The sequence below is a fragment of the Anabrus simplex genome, chromosome 1, assembly GCF_040414725.1.
Source record: "Anabrus simplex isolate iqAnaSimp1 chromosome 1, ASM4041472v1, whole genome shotgun sequence".
In the NCBI taxonomy this organism is placed as follows: domain Eukaryota; kingdom Metazoa; phylum Arthropoda; class Insecta; order Orthoptera; family Tettigoniidae; genus Anabrus; species Anabrus simplex.
In genome coordinates, this window is record NC_090265.1 from 331,480,246 (window position 1) to 331,499,846 (window position 19,601).

The 19,601-nt window shown below is 38.2% G+C and overlaps 1 protein-coding gene across 1 annotated transcript in view; it reads right to left on the bottom strand.

Moving 5' to 3' along the window:
- LOC136856762 (DNA repair protein Rad60) overlaps positions 1-19,601 on the bottom strand; it is a 131,927-nt gene that overhangs the window by 11,354 nt on the left and 100,972 nt on the right. Inside the window, exon 6 of the mRNA XM_067134854.2 lies at positions 11,284-11,431. Within this exon, the coding sequence (XP_066990955.2) occupies positions 11,284-11,431 (148 nt within the window). The remainder of the gene's footprint in view (positions 1-11,283; positions 11,432-19,601) is intronic.

Sequence of the window (19,601 nt, forward strand, 5' to 3'; positions counted from 1 at the left end):
GTGTTGCCCACAATCATTTCATTTCTCTCACAAAAATCAATCAACTTATCTCCCTGCTGTTTCTTTCTAATCACTTCTTTACTAATTCTGTCATTTCCAAGCTGTGCATTGAGGTCTCCCATGACTATTACTTCTACATTGGTGATTACTTCCTCGAGTGTCTCCAAGAACTCCTCCATATTTTCCTCCCTGTTTCCAGTTTGAGGTGCATAAACTTGGATAAAATCTTTCACTCCTTCTGTTTTCAGTCATACTTTGATCATTCTATCACTAATGTAGTCTACCCTATCACATTTTAATCCAGGATTTTGTTAACAATCACTCCTACTCCATTCTTTGCCTCACATCTTCCACCCCAGTATAGGATGAACCCTCTACTCATCCTCTTCAATCCCTTCTCCCTCCACTTGACCCCACTCAGTCCCATCGTTGCAACATTCTCTTCCTCCATAAAATCAATCAACTTCTCTCATTTTCCCATCAGGGTTACAACAATTATTATTCCCACCTTCATAATATTAACCACTGGTTGCCCACTTATCACAGCTTCCCCAGCACAAGAACTGCACGTTGCTTGTAGCAGGGTATGCCCTAACCTTTTCTGAGGCTGATAATTACCATCACTCATTTTAGGCTATTGTTGCACTGGGGTTGCCACTCCCAAAGGCATTTTAAAACTACTGCCAGCAATTATTCAGGCCACCCCTTACATGGGGAACAGGCGCCCTTGCAGCCCCCCTAACATGGGAAACAAACGCTGCTGATGAATAGTGTACCCCGAGTAGTGGGCTGCCTCTTCCACAATCTCCACCGTACCGAAGTCCATCTTCTCCGTTGTAGATTCTGTTGAGGTCTTCGCTCGCAACCCTGAAGTGGGACCCTTTCCAGATACTACACATCGCGTCAGTGTGCTCTGGGACTCACATAGGCAGGGGTGCCATTCCCTGCGCAGGGCTGTCTCCGAAGAGAGTCCCTACCTACTAGCTCCTATTATCTTCAAATTGTACACACATGACTACCAAAAAGCAAGTCCAGGAAATTCATTTATGCTGATAGCATTGCCTTGGTATGTCAAGATCAAAGTTTCTCTGAAACAGAATCAATATTTAAGTCAGATCTGAAGAAGCTCAATAGTTACTTACAATGATCCTGTCTCCGACTTGACCCTCAATGCAAGACATGCAGATTTTAAGCCAACCATCACACTCAGAGGACAGACCCACCAAGGAGTAACATTGGACAGATTCCTGACATACAAGACCAACATTTCAAATGTTGTTGCCAAGATTAAAACATGGAATAACATACTCCACAAACTAACAGGTACCTCTTGGGGAGCTAATGCTTCTGTCCTTCAGTGAAAAAATGAAAATCCACAGCCTGTTTCCAGTCATTCGACTGGGTAAGGAATGGAATGAATGAAGCCCCTATCTAGCGGCGACTTCCGTCCTTCAATCCACTTTGTTATTCTGTTGCTGAATACTGCTCCTCAACCTGGCTCAACAGTGCACGTACCAAAATAATAGATACCCAACTAAATTAGACAATGCACCTCATTGCTGGTTGTATTCATCCTACCAACACACACTGGCAACCTTTCTTAACCTTTTCACTGCCGAGGTTTGATGACCTGGTGAGTCATCTGGGATGCATTTTTTTAAAGGAAGAAGCACTTTCACAGATACATGTTTACTGATACAATTAATGGAATGCATATTGACCCCTTAGCCCTGCAGCCAATACAGGGCCGGGGATGAAGTGAGATTATATTTTACACCATATATGTACGGCCGGATGCCCTTCCTGATGTAAACCTCAGTTGAGAAGATAATGAATATGAAATGAATGATGATGAATGAAACTGGGTAAGGAAGTGGAAGGAATCGGCTGTGGTTTATGAATAGGAGCTGTTCCGGCATATGCTTGGGAGTGCAAAAGAGAAACCACAAAAGAACATTCTCAGGACAGCTGATGGTGGGATTCGAACCCACTTGCCTGCCGAGTGCAGAGCTTGGCTCCATAGACTTAGCATGTTAATACACGTGGCTACTCTGCTCGTTGATACTATTACTGAAATATAATACAAAATTGTTGATCCAAGAACCAGTATTATCAAAATCATTTACATTTGGGGAAAAAAATCATTTATCTGAGGAAGGGGTGACAATTCCTCATGAGATTCATCATTACTACTTTGTCTCGCACTTTCTTGTAGTTCAATATCCCACTTAGTTATTCTCCATCTTCATTATCAAAATATAGCACTCCAGAATCACTATTTGAGAGGAAACATTCAATTTCTTTGTCAACAAGAGATGAATGTATACTTCAAAATGCCATGATGGCTACATGTAAGCAGGAAAGATGTTCCACTCCAACGAAGCTGAAATAACACCAGATCACTTTCAAAACATGCAAAAATGGAGTGGTATATCTGTTGTACAGAACTTGCTTCAGCATTTCCACTGAATCTCAAAGCATGACACTATATCGCATACGTTTGTTAGATTGAAGTACACACTGCATCAAAACGTACATACACGGGTTTGGCGGACGAGGCACAGCGTTCAATAACGTACTGTATATATATAGGTTTGGCAGTGAATGGGTTAAGCAACATAGCACCACCATCACTAAGGTGATCAGAATCGCTACCATACCTGCCAACTTTTGTAAAGGGCTATCAGTAAAACTCACGTGCGACAAGAAATCTAACGATTTTCAACGTACCCTGGCTTGACTAAAATAATAATACTTCTGGGCTACAAAATATAATTCGTGCTTTAAACAGGATACTTCAATGAATTCATATCTACTTACATCATAGGCCAATGATTTGCAGATGAACATAACTATCGAGAAGAAATCCATGTTAAACAGCAGCAAGTTGTTGTTCTTTTAAATCCACATTATTTTATAAGTGAGCAAACTGGTTTGCATATGTTTTCATCAATTTATGGTTTAAGACTCGCAAGTCTCGGACTTGTAGAAAATATGGACTTAGAGACAGTATAATTGTAACACAGTTTTAAGTTGTTAATATGGTTTTAAATTGTGTTCAATTTGACGTAGATAAACTTATGTGATTGCCAATTTTTCCAAGAACCTATATCAACTGATGATGATGCAGAAGGGCGTTGAAACTAGTTCTGATTGAAATATATGTTGTAATTTCATCTATGCAACAGTTTTTATGTATTGAATAAGGTGGATCCAAATTATAATAAAAGTTGTAATCTTGGTTCAATACAGACAGACAATGAAGTTTATTAATTCAACACCTGTAGATATCCATAAATGCAGCCAACTTTCCTGTTATTTACTTTTATTCTTTTCATCGTGGAACTTTTGGCACTATCCGGGCAATAGCATACCTAACCTAAACAATTTGGTCTCTTTTATCTCATTTACAGCTGTTTTGGTAAATCCTAATGTGATAAATGTAGAGAACAAGCAGGAAATATACTTAAAATAAGGGTCTGGCTTTCAACAGCTGCAGTTATGAAAGGAATGCTTCCAGTCACTATGTATTACCGGTACATTGGGAAATACAACTCATAACATATGCTAGTTATCAGCTGGTGGTTTGGCACGCTTTCAACAACACGGCTTTATTCAGAAGGAGTGACTTCTGCTACACATACACCAGCTGGGAATATCAGAGATCGTCTCCAGAAACCATTTGGGAATAGCTTCACACAGTTTGGACCCTATAGTTATCGTATTATCTCTGTTTTCTGCAGGGTCTAGTACGAAGCAAGACGAATTTTCGTAGCAAGTTTTTACGACTGTATGCCCTTCCTGATATCGACCTCATTAGAGGAATTAATGAGATGAAACAAATGATGTGATATTATGAGTAACTAAAACAAATTACATTTACTTTTTATATAGGCCTAAAAGTTGTGTTCACCATTTATTGACTTTTTACATTTAGAAAAGTCAATCCAGTCATTTTTTAATGATGTTAAAAACAGCAATGAAAACATATTCTTAACTGATGGCTAATTTGCATTTTTTTCTGTTATGTTCTAAAAGTATTTCATTGTACAATCATATGTTTAGAAAGAAAAGACTAGTTAGCATTTGAGGTGTGTCTTATCATGGAATCTGTTATGGACAGCAAGAGAAGTAGAGGTAGACCAAAATGACGATGGTTAGACTCAGTTTCTAACGATTTAAAGATAAGAGGTATAGAACTAAATGAGGCCACAACACTAGTTGCAAATCGAGGATTGTGGCAACGTTTAGTAAATTCACAGAGGCTTGCAGACTGAATGCTGAAAGGCATAACAGTCTGTAAGGATAATGTATGTATGTACATTTAGAAATACTGCTTTCCAACGAAAATAACCAGTATAACTCAAATGCATTCATAAGTTTTTTAAAGAACAATGTAGAATATACAATTTATAGCTCTTTAGAGTTCTTTACAGCCTACAAGTCATGCGTTCACTGCACAAAATTTGAGGTAATCACAGATTGGACCCCCTTTACTTTTTTTGGCTGTAAAAGTGGGGGGAAAGGGGGTCTAATATGCAAGTAAATATGGTATTTACCCAGCAGTAGAGACACTTTTAAATCGCTATCCTGTCATTCTGTCATATTTCGCTTCACTAGAGGAAGATTGTCCTGTATCAATCCAGTCATTTTTTAATAATATTAAAAAAACAATGAAAATATATTCTTAACTGATGGCTAATTTGCAATTTTTCTGTTATGTTCTAAAAGTATTTCATTGTACAATTGTATGTTTAGAAAGAAAAGACTTGTTAGCATTTGAGGTGTATCTTATCATGGAACCACTTAAGAAACAGAAGGAAGAATATCATATACTGTAAGTTTTTTGGTTTCAAAACAATGACACTCCTTAATGATCTGGCTAAAGGAAAAAAGTGCAACAAGTTCAGAATGAGTTTCTAGGTCGGTATGAAGTGGCACTGAAATATCTCTCCTCTTGGTCTAATTTCTCATATGAAAACATATTATTTACGATCAGTGTTATGTCTTCGAGGAAAGAAATAAACTTTAACATTATTCTGAAAGTTGTTCATGATTTGAAACTTGAAATGAAACCTGATCTTGATGAATTAAATTTAGAATTTTCCCTCATGAAAGAGTCTATTAACATCACTACAACAAACAAATTTGTACAAGCTGCTTGTTTAAAATTATAGATGGTTATTTTAAACTTGCTACCTGAAGAAAAACAAATTAATGGTAAGTTTTCAAAACTGGTACAGTTCTTGTGTTCTATTCCTCCATCAAATGCCTTTGCAGAAAGAACCTTTAGCCAGGGAAAAATTTCATGGTCAGACTTTAGGAACACAGTTCATATGAATACTTTTAAATCAGAACTGCAAATCAAAATAAATTTTGGAATGAGTTGCACAGATATCTATAATGCAGTACTGAATGACAAAGAAATTTTAGCTTGTGCAAGAAGTAACAATAAATACAGTTTCCAGTAAGATAAATGATGTAATGGTTTTATGTTGAAGTTTTCCATATTTCTATACTCAGTAGTCTAACTAGAAGTTGAAATTTAGAACAAGTGCTGTAAAAAAGTATTTCATGTAAATGGTAAAACTAAAAAGTGCAGCAAATGTGTATTTTTTTATTTCCAAATTTAAAAGAACTTGTGATAACGCTTAGGCTATAACACATTGAATATTTATTTTGTTATTTCAGAATTTGTTGGCCTTTGTATGTTATTATTTAAACGAGTCTTCAAACCCACAGACTGGAAAATAAATCTATATATATAAAATAGAGTTTTGTCTGTACATTGCTCAGAATTTGAAAAGAATGGTATTTCTGTATCGGTCATGTCCACAGTAACAAGGAAATGCACTTTTTACTTTTCCGTAATTTCTGTCAGTCTGCCTGTCTATCTGTCTGTATGTATGTACACGCATCACAAGAAAACGGCTAAAGAGAATTTAATGAAAATCGATATGCAAAGTCAGGGAATAAGTCACTACAATCTAGGCTGTAAATAACTTTATTCACGCTGAGTGAAATGGTAGTTTAGGGGAAGGCCAAAAATGTAATTCTTAAATATTTACGTTATGTGGTCCTATCTCAATTAAAATTAGTATGCATAGTCGGATAATGAGCCATTATAATCTAGGGTAAGAATCATTCGATTCACACTGATTGAAATGGTAGTTTAGGGGAGGGCCTCAAATTTAATTCTCAAATATTTAAATTATTAGTGGTCGTATCGATAAATACTACATAACCAAAGTTATAAAGAATTAAATTTCCGACCATTTGTATCTCATACATTTTCACCGTACCAACTGTGATAACACAGATATTCATGAAATTGTAATTTTGTTGCTAAGTCCATTTCAACACCAAGCCACGAGAAAATGGGTAAACAGAATTTAATGAAAATCAATATATAGAGTTGGGGAATGAGCAACAACAGTCTAAGCTATAAACAAATTTATTCATCCTCGATGAAATCGTAGTTTAGGGGAAGGCGCCTAAAATGTAATTTTTAAATACCTATGTTACTGGTGCTATCGAAGAGTATTATATAACAAAAGTTATAGGGAATGCAATTTCCAATCATTTATGTTTTAATCAGTTTTACCGTACTGACTATGGTAAGAATGGTATTTCAGAGTTGGAAGAAAACTAAATGTGAAGACCTACAATATCAAAAGCGCATAGCATTGATCAACAATAACTTTGACCATTGTTTGATGTGATGTTTTTTGTCTCTTATGCTGCCTCTCAGCTCCGATAGATGGGATAACTGCTGCGTACCGAGTATAACAACCTGACTGAATATTAGCGGGAACTAGCTGGGGAGTTAGAAAACTTTTTTCTTTAGCATGCCATTCCTTTGTTTCATATATTTTCTGATACAGCTGGTACAAAACACACAGGTTCATCATAGTATTCCAGCTATGTGATAGCTAATCTGACGCGCTGTTTTGAATGAGCAGTGTGCATAGTTTATGCCGTGGAAGTCTCCACTATTCGACCCCCTCCCTGCCGAAAAAAGACGAAGGGTGTTCACGGATCACTGCTATCTGCGGCTTTGATCATTCCAGCTCTGGAACTTTGGACTGTTAGATCGGCAGCGTAGTCCTGTTCGTTAAAAGTGATAAAATGTGCGGTTTTTCCTTTGATCGAGTATTTTATATGATATCATTGCTTTTAATCGCTATTTTTCTACCGACGTTTTTGTAATGGCCTATTTTGACTTCAGTTAGGAAAACCACAAGGTCAGTCTCTCTGAGAATCCAATCCCGTAGCGAAGCACGGGTACATCAGCTAGTTGTACAATAAAGATGAGTGAAATGTATTTCTCTATGTTATTACTTCAGTAAAAGTACTGGTAATCTTGCTCAAAAAATGAGGGACACTGACAACACAATGCCTTTGAAAATGTTAAAATTTTTGTCATTCTAAAATTATGGTTAAAAATGTAGCTGTCCCCCAAAATTAAGGAATATCCCCCTTTTTTTATTGTCTTGTTCATCATACCTTCTTTCAACAGTTGGTCACCCTAAGTGATGGGGAATGAGAAACAACTAGTCCCTGAGTCAGGGGAAATAACCATTTCAGGTTAAAATCACCAACCCGGCCGGGAATCGAATCCAGGGCCCTCTGAACCAAAGGAGACTATACTGATCATTCAGCCATCACTAGGAGCAGCCTTGAGATTCGTACTCTAACTGCCGGAGATGTCAACAAGCTTCAGATACACAAATTAAATACTTAAGAACATAGCGAGTATGCTCAGGTAGACCAATGAAATTGCAGTATTAGCAGAATTTGATGCAATAGCTGTAACACAGTTTGGAAATCAATGGGATGAACATGAATAAACACAAGAATAAGATTCTGATATGCAGCAAGGAGGAGATAAAACTAATAAAAAACAAACTAGGTAAATAAAAACAAGTGAAAATAGAAGACTTTAACCATCTGGGCAGCAAAATTATAATATACAGCTGTTTCTCAACAGGAATAAGATCACATATACACCTAGCAAAAGTGGCTTTTACAATGAGCTAGAATAACACAGAGAGGTGGAAACCCTGTCTGGCTGAAGCTAATTTGAACGAACATCCACCACGTTTCCAGTGGTCACATAAGCAAGGAGGCGTGGCTGTTGAATGACGAAAAATATTGAAAATACGCATTATAGAATCACTCTCAGATACTATGCCAAAAAGAAGGATAAATTTTTATGGTCATCTACTCAGAATGAACTCTAATAGATTAACCAAAGAAATCCTTGACTTCTTCCGTAACCGCAAAACAAAACCCAACTGGTTCAAAGAAACTGAAAAAGACCTAGTAGAATTAAAAATTACAGAAAATTCGCTATTTGATTGAACAGCTAAATTAATAACTAAAGACGAAAATATAAGGTTCCAAGACAAATCTACATTAAATGCTAAACCTATTATCTCGGAAGACGAGAGGAAATGAAGAAATACTGGTACTAAGAAAAGAATGACACACACAGAAATGATTGATTCAATGTCCCCCAAAGAGGGTGAAACAAAAGAAGCAGAAGAATAAGAATAATCAATGGTGCAAAATTAAAGACCGTCAGCCGAAAGATTAGAGCATTCGCAATCATAGACTGCGAATAGTGCCATTTCATCCATGTTGAGGCGCGAGGCCAACATCACGATCAGCTGATTGTAGGGTAGCTTGAAAAAGGATATAAGGAGAATTGTCATACGACATACGAAGAGGCCACGAAATCGAAACAAGAGCATTACCCTGCTTGGCTGCTGTGGTTAAGCATAAATTATAGCAACAACAATAATAATAATTTATTTATTTTAATTCCCATTAACTACTTTTACAATTTTCGGAGATGCTAAGGTGCCAGAATTTTGTCCTGCACGAGTTCTTTTACGTGCCAGTAAATCAACTGACACAAGGACGACTTATTTGAGCATCTTCAAACAGCACCGGACTCAGAAGGCCAACGCTCTACCGTTTGAGCTTCTCAGCTCAGCCGTGAACTACAATAGGTTACATCATCATTCTGATCATGTTTTTAAACGTATTGCATCTCCATGAGTACCACTATTATTATTTAATGTAATTATTTATTTTAATGTAGGGGACATCATGAAGTGTAACCTAAATTTAAATGTGACTGACATCTACAATACAATAAACACTTCATAAATTTCACAAACAATAATTAAATACCAGTACTATATTTACCATGCTCGGTGTATGTTTGACTGAAATAGGCCTACATCGAACCAATGCCCAAGCACAAGGTACAGAGTGTGACACATGGCCTTCAGGACCACCATGGAGAAAAGCTGAGCATTCTTGAAGGCAAGAATCTAACTTTTCACTTCTTATAATTTACAATGTTCAATCGCCACATATAATTTCCACGTCAACTGATCATATGTTCTCGCGCCAACTCGCTTTGTTTGGACAATTCAAAACACGGCTGCCATTTATGAACTTGCCTCCGCAAGGAGCGCCGATGTCAAACATACAGCCCTTCTATTATGTTTCTAGCTTGTTGGGCTTTCAATAAAAGGAAGTCCTTTTGAGAATCACAAGGCACATCACTGGAAGCTTGGAAGTGATTACCTAAGTCCTATACTTGGAGTGTGGCACTGTGTTGTTCTTTGGGACACCAGTCCATAGACAGGTTTGATACAGCTCTCCATGCTACCCTACCCTGTGGTAACCTTTGTATTTCTACAAAACTACTACATCCTACATCTACTCTAATCTGTCATATTCATGCCTCGGTCTATCCCTACCATTCTTACCGCCTATACTTCCCTAAGAAACCAACTGAACAAGTCCTAGGTGTCTTAAGTTGTGTCCTATCAATCTCTTGGTCAAATTTTGCCACACTGTTCTCCTCTCACCGCTTTGATTCACTATATTTTCATTTGCAATTCAATCTATCCGTTTCATCTTCAGCATTCTTCTGTAACATCATAATTCAAAAGCTTCCATTCTCTTTTTCTTTCTACAAAGCCATACTCCAGACAAAAGTCTTCCAAAAAAAAAACAACAACAAACAAACCTTTCTGTTTCCTACATCAATGTTCAAAGTGAGCAAATTTATTTCCTTAAGAAAGGCTTTCCTTGCTTGTGCTAGTCTGCATTTTACATCCTCCTTACTTCTGCCATTGTTAGCTATTCTGCTACCCAAGTAACAATATTCATCTACTTCCTTTAAGACTTTCCTTTCCAATTAATATTTCCTGCATGTCCTGATTTTGTTCGACTGCACTACATTATCTTTGGTTTGGATTTATTTTTTTTTACTTTTATTTTTATCTTGTACTTCTTCTCCAGCACTGTGTCCATACCATTCAATAATTTCTCCACGGTACGGGTGTGAAACGTGGACTATTCTCCTGGAGGAGAGACCCCTGCTACTTTAAAAAAAAAAAAAGCCATGTGGCCTCCGAAGAGGCCCAGCCGAGTGCGGGTCTTTCGAGTTGATGCCGCATAGGCGACCTGAGCGTCTATGAGAATGGGACCCTACCTGTGTTGACAAAACATCTTTCTAATTCCTACAGCAATGTTCAAAGTGAGCAAATTTCGTTTCTTACGAAAGACTTTCCTTGCTCATGCTAGTCTGCATTTTATATCCTTCTTAATTCTGCCATCGTTAGTTATTCTGCTACCCAACTCTGGTGCTACAGGCAACTGTAAAATATAACCTGGGGGATATGATTACAAATTATGAGGTTTTGAAGAGTATTGGATGTAAAAGAGAAATCATGCTCGGTATAGTAAAGAGAACAAACGTGCTGGTTGGACACCTTGGAGATAGTCTTCTGTTGACTATACTGGAAGGACAGATGGAAGAGAAAAGAGGAAGAGGTCGTCCTAGAACAATATTTTTTGACAGAATCAAGGAGGACACCAACTGCCACTCTTATGCAAAAACAAGTAAAGCCAAGATCCAGTCATTTGATACATCAAAAACACAATGTCAAAGAGAAAGTTATAGCAAGATTAACCTGGTCTGGCAATGTAAAACAGCTGAAACCATAAATAACTGCTACAAAATGGAAATGAAACAAGAGACAAGATACAGAAGAATGAGAGCTGGACTGGTTGTCAGCAGGAAGAAATATATTCAAATAAACAGATGGGGAAGGTACTTGTACATCACACCCAAACAACTGGAGATAGTTCATGATGACGCTAATGAAGTAGGTATTCTATGAACAAGCAATCATAGAGAGATCCTTACATAAATCTTCAATTACATCAATCCAATAAAAGACAAGTGTTACAAACCAATAATATCAGCCACTCCAAGCTTCAAACTATCTGGAGTATCTGTAGGTTTCACGTTCACTGAGTCACGCACTGTCAACCATATGCACTCCTGAGGTACATTCTCCAGTTTAGAAAAGTGCTCAAAGATCATCGTAAGTTTTTGATACTGAAATGGAAGAATTTAAGCATTATTTAGTACCAAAGCAATACTGAAAAAAGAATATGTACACCATGATAGATTATGATAAACCACAAACAGTTTTTTAAAGATAGAAATACAATTAATCAAATAAGAATGTAACATTACATTTCTTATTTTCCATGTGAGCCAACCTGTGAATTAAAATCACCCATTACAATTAGATTGTCATACTCAGTATATTCTTCCAAGTTATTAAAGAGGTTGGCCTTTTCCTCTTTTAACCCGTATACTGGGGAGCGCGACTTAAGTCGCTCGAGGAAATAACCAGCCAGGTGGGGAGAGCGACTTCAGTCGTACGCTGCTATTTTATTTTTTTCCTCGACTCTCAGCTTAGCCAGAGTTATGAAATTCAGTCCTCGTTATCTGCATACCCCTGTCATCAAGTGGTATTTTTAGTAAGTACTTCCGCTTAACACAAACAGATCAGAGAGAGATGTATATCATTCAACATAATTCGCTTCTGTGCAAAAGCGTGCTATGTGTTCGCCTCGCACGGGAACTAGGCTAATCAGCTGCGTCCTTGCTATGTGCTTACTCGAAAACTTTAGTGTTTTATGAGACTGGGAACTGTATAGTATATCAGTGTGAAAAGGAGTACTGCAATTTCGGGGAGGAGTGAATTTGAACTTATAGATGCGTTGCACTTCTGTTGTTTCATAAGAGTACTTTTCAGTCATAATTATGTCTTCTAAACGACATCGAGTTGAAGAATTACGTGATGACAGCTTGCGTTCACTTGTACATGAAATGTTGGAGTTTAACGACGAGGACGATGACTTCAGTGACTTCCATTCAGATAGTGAAGATAATTTGTTCTCTGGAGAAGGAGGCACATGTGGTACAGGACAGCATTCTGGTGCTATCACAGCGAATGGTCGCGAGTTCGAAAGTAACACCTCGGGTGACGACAGTGACGATGGAGAGATACAGGCAGATTCAAACTGCAGTGATATGTCAGGGCCTATTACGTGGGTAGAAGATGGACAGAAAAGGAGTAGATTTCCAACAAAGTTCATTCCTGGAGTAAAAGGACAGTTTATGGATGTAAAGACTCCAGAGGATATTTACGAACTGTTTGTGGACGATACTATCTGTCAGTATATTGCTGAGCAAACTAATATTTATGCGCAACAGAAAATTCGTGGGAAAACACTGGTTCACAAAATGAAACGGAGGAGTAGGGAAAAAGACTGGATACCTACAAATAAGGATAAAATAAAACTTTTATTCGGACTTTTGCTTCTTCAAGGGATTATCCACAAACCTACAATGGGGCATTATTTTTCTCGTAACAAGTTACTGGCCACGCCCATATTTTACGAGACCATGACGGAAAAGAGGTTTTTCCTTCTCTTGAAATTTCTCCATTTTTCTGACAATGAGGCCTACAATGGGCAGATGCCTCCTAAACTATACAAGGTAAAGCCAGTCTTCGATCACTTTGTGAAAATGTTTCAACAGGCTTACATCCCGGATGACCAGCTATCCATAGATGAAAGCCTTCTTCTATGGAAAGGTTACCTTGGTTGGAAGGTATACATTCCAAAGAAAAGATCCCGGTTCAGAATGGAATCTTACAAAATTTGCGAAGCAAAAACGGGTTACGTGTGGAATATGTTGTGGTACACGGGAAAATCAACAGAACTCAAGAGTGAAGTCCATGGCATCGATCTATCACAGTCTTCCAAGCCGACGAGAATTGTGTGTACTCTGGCAGATAATCTACTGAAACAAGGATACCTGATAGGAATGGACAACTACTATAGCAGCCCTGAATTATACGACCTGCTAAATGACCTCGATACTGACGCAGTGGGTACAGTAAGAACCAACCGGAAAAATCTCCCTAAGGAACTTATGAGTAAAAAGCTGAAGAAAGGAGAGGTAACGGCTGCTTATCGAAAGAAACTCATGGTTCTAAAATGGAAGGACAAGAGAGATGTTTGCATGCTCAGTAGTATCCACGATGCTGAAATGCGAACTGTCCCTATCAGAGGAAAGGACGAAACCAAAGAGAAACCTGTAGTTTGCATAGACTACAATGATTCTATGGGGCGAGTTGACCTTTCCGATCAGCACGTCATTATGTACTCCACAGCAAGGAAGCGAATGAAGAAATATTACCAGAAAATTTTCCGGCATCTTCTGGACCTCATGGTATTCAATTCATTCATCATTTTCCGGCAACATGGAGGAAACTGCAATCACCTGCAGTTCAGAATTCACCTCATCGATAAAATCCTCGAAAAGTACACAGGTTTAACCCCCGCTGAAGCAATGCCTGTCCTTTCAGTTAGACCACTTCCCGCAGCTCCCACAGAAAGATTCAGCGGTAGGCATTTTCCTGATGTGAATCCACCATCGGGAAGAAGGCAGCATGGTGTGAAGAGGTGCGTGGTGTGTCTGGCGAAAAGAGAGAGACGTGAAACAATCTACAAGTGCAGTGACTGCGACGTCGCTCTCTGTGCAGCCCGTGTTTCCGTGTTTATCACATGCAAGATGTGTAAAAACAGTGCGTGAGATGTAAACTGTGTGACTAGTGTAAATAATATAATTAGTGAAATCAGTCCTGATGTGTAAATTCATTTCGATAAAGAAGTAATTATTGTGAGAAGACGATTAGAACCAGGCTACCACTGTAAGTACTTACTCTCAACTTATTACTGCGATTGCAAACCCAGAATGAAATGTATTTCTCTCAACTGCGGTATTTATTTCAGAAATTGTAGATTAGTTAATGATAAAGTGTATTTGCAGTGTATAGGCTTTTAATTTTCCTGAAATTAATATGAAAATATAGATATTCCGAAAAGAAATTTATATTTGTAATATACAGAAGTTAGTACGAGACTTAGGTCGTTTTTGCTCCAAAACTATAACACCCACAAATATTAACAAATAGGCAAAAAATCACTTTCTATATCAGAATTAGGATATACGTAGCATTTTATTATCAAGTATATCAACATTTGGAAGGTTTCTTGAATTTATTTGATTATTTTTCGAGTTACAAAAATTCGTCCCCACCAGAACAGAGTTACCGTATCGCGCGCTCCCCAGTTAACAGGTTAAGCATCCCACCAGTGGAGCATAGACTTGGATCACATTGAACTTTTTCCCACCTAAGTTTGTGATGTTTGGAACATCACTGCATGTTTTCAATTATTGAACTATATAATTAATTGATAAGATGTATATATTTAATCACTGATAGATCATTTTTAAATTAATATATATACACGGTTTTAATCATCCATTTCACATCATTTCATTTCTTTGCATCGCGGCTATAACATATTCTGAACGAACCACATATTGGGTAAAGTATTTCAACATCATTCATATTAATAGCTTGCAGTAAATTTTCCAATAGCCGTTGTGAGGTGACCAGAGTCAGCAGGCTAATTTCAGCCCATTTCCAGGAAAAGTACGTCATCAAGGTTATGAGAAACCTTACCCTCTCTACCATAAGAAGAGACAGTTGAAACATTATGAACACCCACTTTTCAAACTTCGCTACCTGATGCTTTATTTCAGCGGGACAGTTCAGCCTATGTGAATGAATGTAATGAAGCAACGTGATGGATTCACAGCAATTCATAGAAGAAGGGATGAGACCTTGAATCTTACTGGACCATGTGATATGGCTGATGGAGGGAGACTTTTGAACAGATATACTTCGAAGACAAGAGCTGGAGAGGACAGTCTTATTCTCACTCTTAGACACTGAGACACTCTTGGAAGACACTCTTACTACGATACTACATCTGCACATCGGAGAAGATTTTAACTTAGTTCACTTCGCATCTGAGTAGTACCGTAGGATACTACTCAAAAGTTACTCTCATTGGGACTTGTTATCTCCATGACGAGAGGTAGTCAATGGGAGACCGGTTTTGACTAGTATAGGGGAGGAGAGCTTTTATTATGAATTTAGTTACGCTATTGTTCCGTAATACGGAAGAATACAAGTGTATTCTCTCCATGAACATAACCCATGATGGTTTTGCATTTAAAATTAGGATTCATTATGACTTTATATAAGGAGTACAGTAGGAAGTGTTAAAGGCAGGAAATGTAGAAGTAGGACTGGAATCCAACAACAGATGACGCAGATCCATCGATCATCGGCTTCAAGACAACAGAGTCTACAAATGGTAAGCTTATGGCATAAGTTACTGCAAGTCTTCGCGCAACAGTTCATTTTCTTAGAGTTAATTTCATTCAATTTTTCTTTTGCTTCCCTAAGTTCAGATTTCGTTAATACGCTGTTATGTCACATTTTTCATCCTAATAAATAGCTGTTTTAATTTGTATTTTATTAAATGATTATTAATAATCCTTAAATTCCAAGTTATTGTACTTAATGGTTAGTGTCCCGTCACCCTACCCTGGGAGTTTTTTGAGTCTCATGACATATTATTATTATTATTATTATTATTATTATTATTATTATTATTATTATTATCATCATCAACTACCGTTTTCAAGCCATAAGCTTGAAGGCTGGGGCCCATGGGATATTGTTTATTGAGAAACAATGAGATATCATTTATTTATATTACTATTAAAGTGACCCCCCACGTTATAATACTGTCACACATCTGTGGGCTGAGTGGGTACGCCACACATTGACGCCGCAAGTGTGGGGCTTGTAAACCATTAAGTACTTGTATAGAACGGCTAGAATCAGTATTTTGTGGGGTAACTGTTGGGTATCCACAGTATATTTTTCTTGTGTGTTTGATTTTGGGGGTAGCATGGCTGAGCAAGAAGAGAAAGACATGACGCTGCATAGTGGGCATGTGCCGAAGGGTAGTACTCTAAGTAATTCTAAGGAAGAGGTAGATGAATGTGTAGAAGAGGAAACATATTAGGAGCGAAGATAGCGAAGGGAATAAGAGTAGGAATGACAAAGTTACGTTAGATTCAGACGATAGTACGATGGGGGGGGGGGGGGGGCGAGGCGGAGGTTAGCCCTAACAATGACAGTAATAATAATCAGTTACTTGAAATGATGCAGTTAATGTTAAGTACAATAGAAGAAACTAAATCAGAAATTAAAAATGAAGTAGAACTAAACAAGAATTAAGTAAGGCATTGAATGAATACAAGGTCGAAGCTAATAAAAGGATGGACGAACATAGCAAACAGTTACATGAATTATTTAAACAAAATGAAAGATTTAACATGCAGATACACCGGGCAAGTTGGCCATGCGCGTAGAGGCGCGTGGCTGTGAGCTTGCATCCGGGAGATAGTTGGTTCGAATCCCACTATCGGCAGCCCTGAAGTTGTTTCTCCGTGGTTTCCCATTTTCACACCAGGCAAATGCTGGGGCTGTACCTTAATTAAGGCCACGGCCGCTTCCTTCCAATTCCTAGGCCTATCCCATCGTCGCCATAAGACCTATCTGTGTCGGTGCGACGTAAAGCCCATAGAAAAAAAAAAGCAGATAGAGGAACAGAAAGATAACTAAGCAAAACAAACAAGAGGTAGAAAAGAAATTTGTAGAACAGAGGAGTGAATTGTTGGGATTTATGGAAAAAGAAAGCAACAACATCAGAAAGGAGTTAGAGACACAGGTGATAAGTATTAATAATAAAGTCTCCCAAAAGGAAGAAATAAAAGAATTTAAAGATCAGGTACAAAACAAGATCGATACGGTTAAGTGTATGATTGAAGAAAACACTAGGGAACAAAGAGAAAAGTTTGCGATAGTGGAAGGCAATACAGTGGAAGTTAAGACATTGAAAGAAAAACAGAACACTGTAGTGAATGAAATTCAAAGAAGAGATAAAGATGTAGAGAACTGCATAGCGATGGCAGAAGCACGCATACGACGAGAAGTAAGGGAAAGGCAAGTTAACACTGAGAGGCAAAGTCATGGAGAGATTTATAGTAAGGAAATCGAATTACCGAAGTTCAATGGGAAACAAACTAACCCACTAGAATTTCTTAAAATAGTAGAAAAACGGTTTGCCAAATGGATTGAGGAAAGGTTTATGGACTGGGAAGAGGCGAGCGACATTATTGATCATGCTTTTGTGGGAGAGACGCGTTCCTGGTTTTCAGTCTATAAAAGTAACATGAAAAGTCTGAAGGAATTTAAGACGAAGTTCACAGACAAATATTGGAACGAAAACGTTCAAAGCTGTGAAAGAGAAAGGGTAGTATATGGGAAATTCAAACATAATGAAGGCGTCTCTATGGCTGAGTATTTCTTGTCACATGTTTTGATTTGCCAGAATTTAGACGGAATCACGGCTGATTCAGACGTAGTCAGATTACTGTTACGACATTTTCCAGACAGGGTACGTGAAGCAGCGTGTATGCAAAGTATTAAAACTATTCAGGAAATGGAGCAGTTATTAGGGAGTTTTGATGCGCTAGGAAACATTGGGCATAGAGCAGGAATTTCACATAATTTTGTTCCTCATAGTGAACCAAGGGACAATAGGAGACCGCCAAACTACGAGAATCGTAATCAGTTTCAGCCAAGGAATAACGGTAGGGGTGGAGCACCTGAAAATAGAACGGGAAATGCCCAACAAGTCAGAGGACAAGTTACTAACGACCCAATTGTAGGTACATGATCCCAACCTTTAAACTAAATGCAGGCTGTAATGATGGGTCAGAATTCCAGCCTTACCAGGAAGTAGTGAGAAATTGTGTTATGAAACTATTGCCATATGACCTAGATGTCAAGGAAGATCTTATGTGTGAACCAGATCATAATTATTTAGATTTAGGTGAAGTGGTTAATCCTGTGGTTCAATTAGAAGTATGGGGGGGGGGGTATGTTAATGCATTAATTGATACAGGAAGTCAGAAAACATGTATTAGTTCAGAATGGTATGACTCTTTAGTTAAACAGGGTATTAAGATGGAAGAGATGCTTGTTAAGTCAACATTCATTATTACAGCTGTTGGTAAAATGTCGAAACAAATCTGCAAGCAAGTTGCGGTGTCGATTTGTATAGAGGGTTTAATTTCAGTAGAGGTATGTTAGGTTATTCCTCACCTGGTATTTGATCTCATCTTTTTTTTTTTTTTTTTTTTTTGCTAGTTGTTTTACATCGCACCGACACAGATAGGTCTTATGGCGACGATGGGACAGGAAAGGGCTAGGAGTGGGAAGGAAGCGGCCGTGGCCTTAATTAAGGTACAGCCCCAGCATTTGCCTGGTGTGAAAATGGGAAACCATGGAAAACCATTTTCAGGGCTGCCGACAGTAGGGTTTGAACCTACTATCTCCCGAATACTGGATACTGGCCGCACTTAAGCGACTGCAGCTATCGAGCTCCAGTATTCGGGAGATAGTAGGTTCGAACCCCACTATCGGCAGCCCTGAAAATGGTTTTCCGTGGTTTCCCATTTTCACACCAGGCAAATGCTGGGGCTGTACCTCAATTAAGGCCACGGCCGCTTCCTTCCCACTCCTAGCCCTTCCCTGTCCCATCGTCGCCATAAGACGTATCTGTGTCAGAGCGACGTAAAGCAACTAGCAAAAAAATAAAAATAATAATAAAATAAACGACTGCAGCTATCGAGCTCGGTGATCTCATCTTGGGACGTGACTGGCTGACTTTGAAATTGGCTCAGTTAGATTACAAAGAGGCAATGGTAAATCTGAAGTGGGATAATAAGTATGTCAAACTCGAACTGAAAAATGAAATTCAGAGGAAAACGAATGTTTGTGCTATGTAGAGTGTAATTGAGGTTTCTAGATATGAGGAGAAACCCAGTGAGGGGTTTAATTTATGCCAGTTGTGGTTGAAAGAAGATCAGAAGGATGCCTTATTTGAAGCTGCGAGTAACAGTAAACTAGAGGAAGTCCAGAGGGACGAATTGTTGGCAGTGTTATGTGAACACGCTGAGATTTTTTCTAAGAGACCCAGTAAAACACATGTTTATGAACATTCTTTTTCACTGCTGGATGACAGTCCTTTCAGCGGGCCACAGTATGCTATCCCACACAAATATGCCAAGGCAGTTGACGATCAGATACAAGCTATGTTAGCCGATGGGATTACTGAAGTGTGAAATAGCCAGTATTTAAATTCTTTAATCGTTGTGCCTAAGACTGATGGGAGTGTCAGACTTTGCATTGACATGAGAAATATGAATAGAC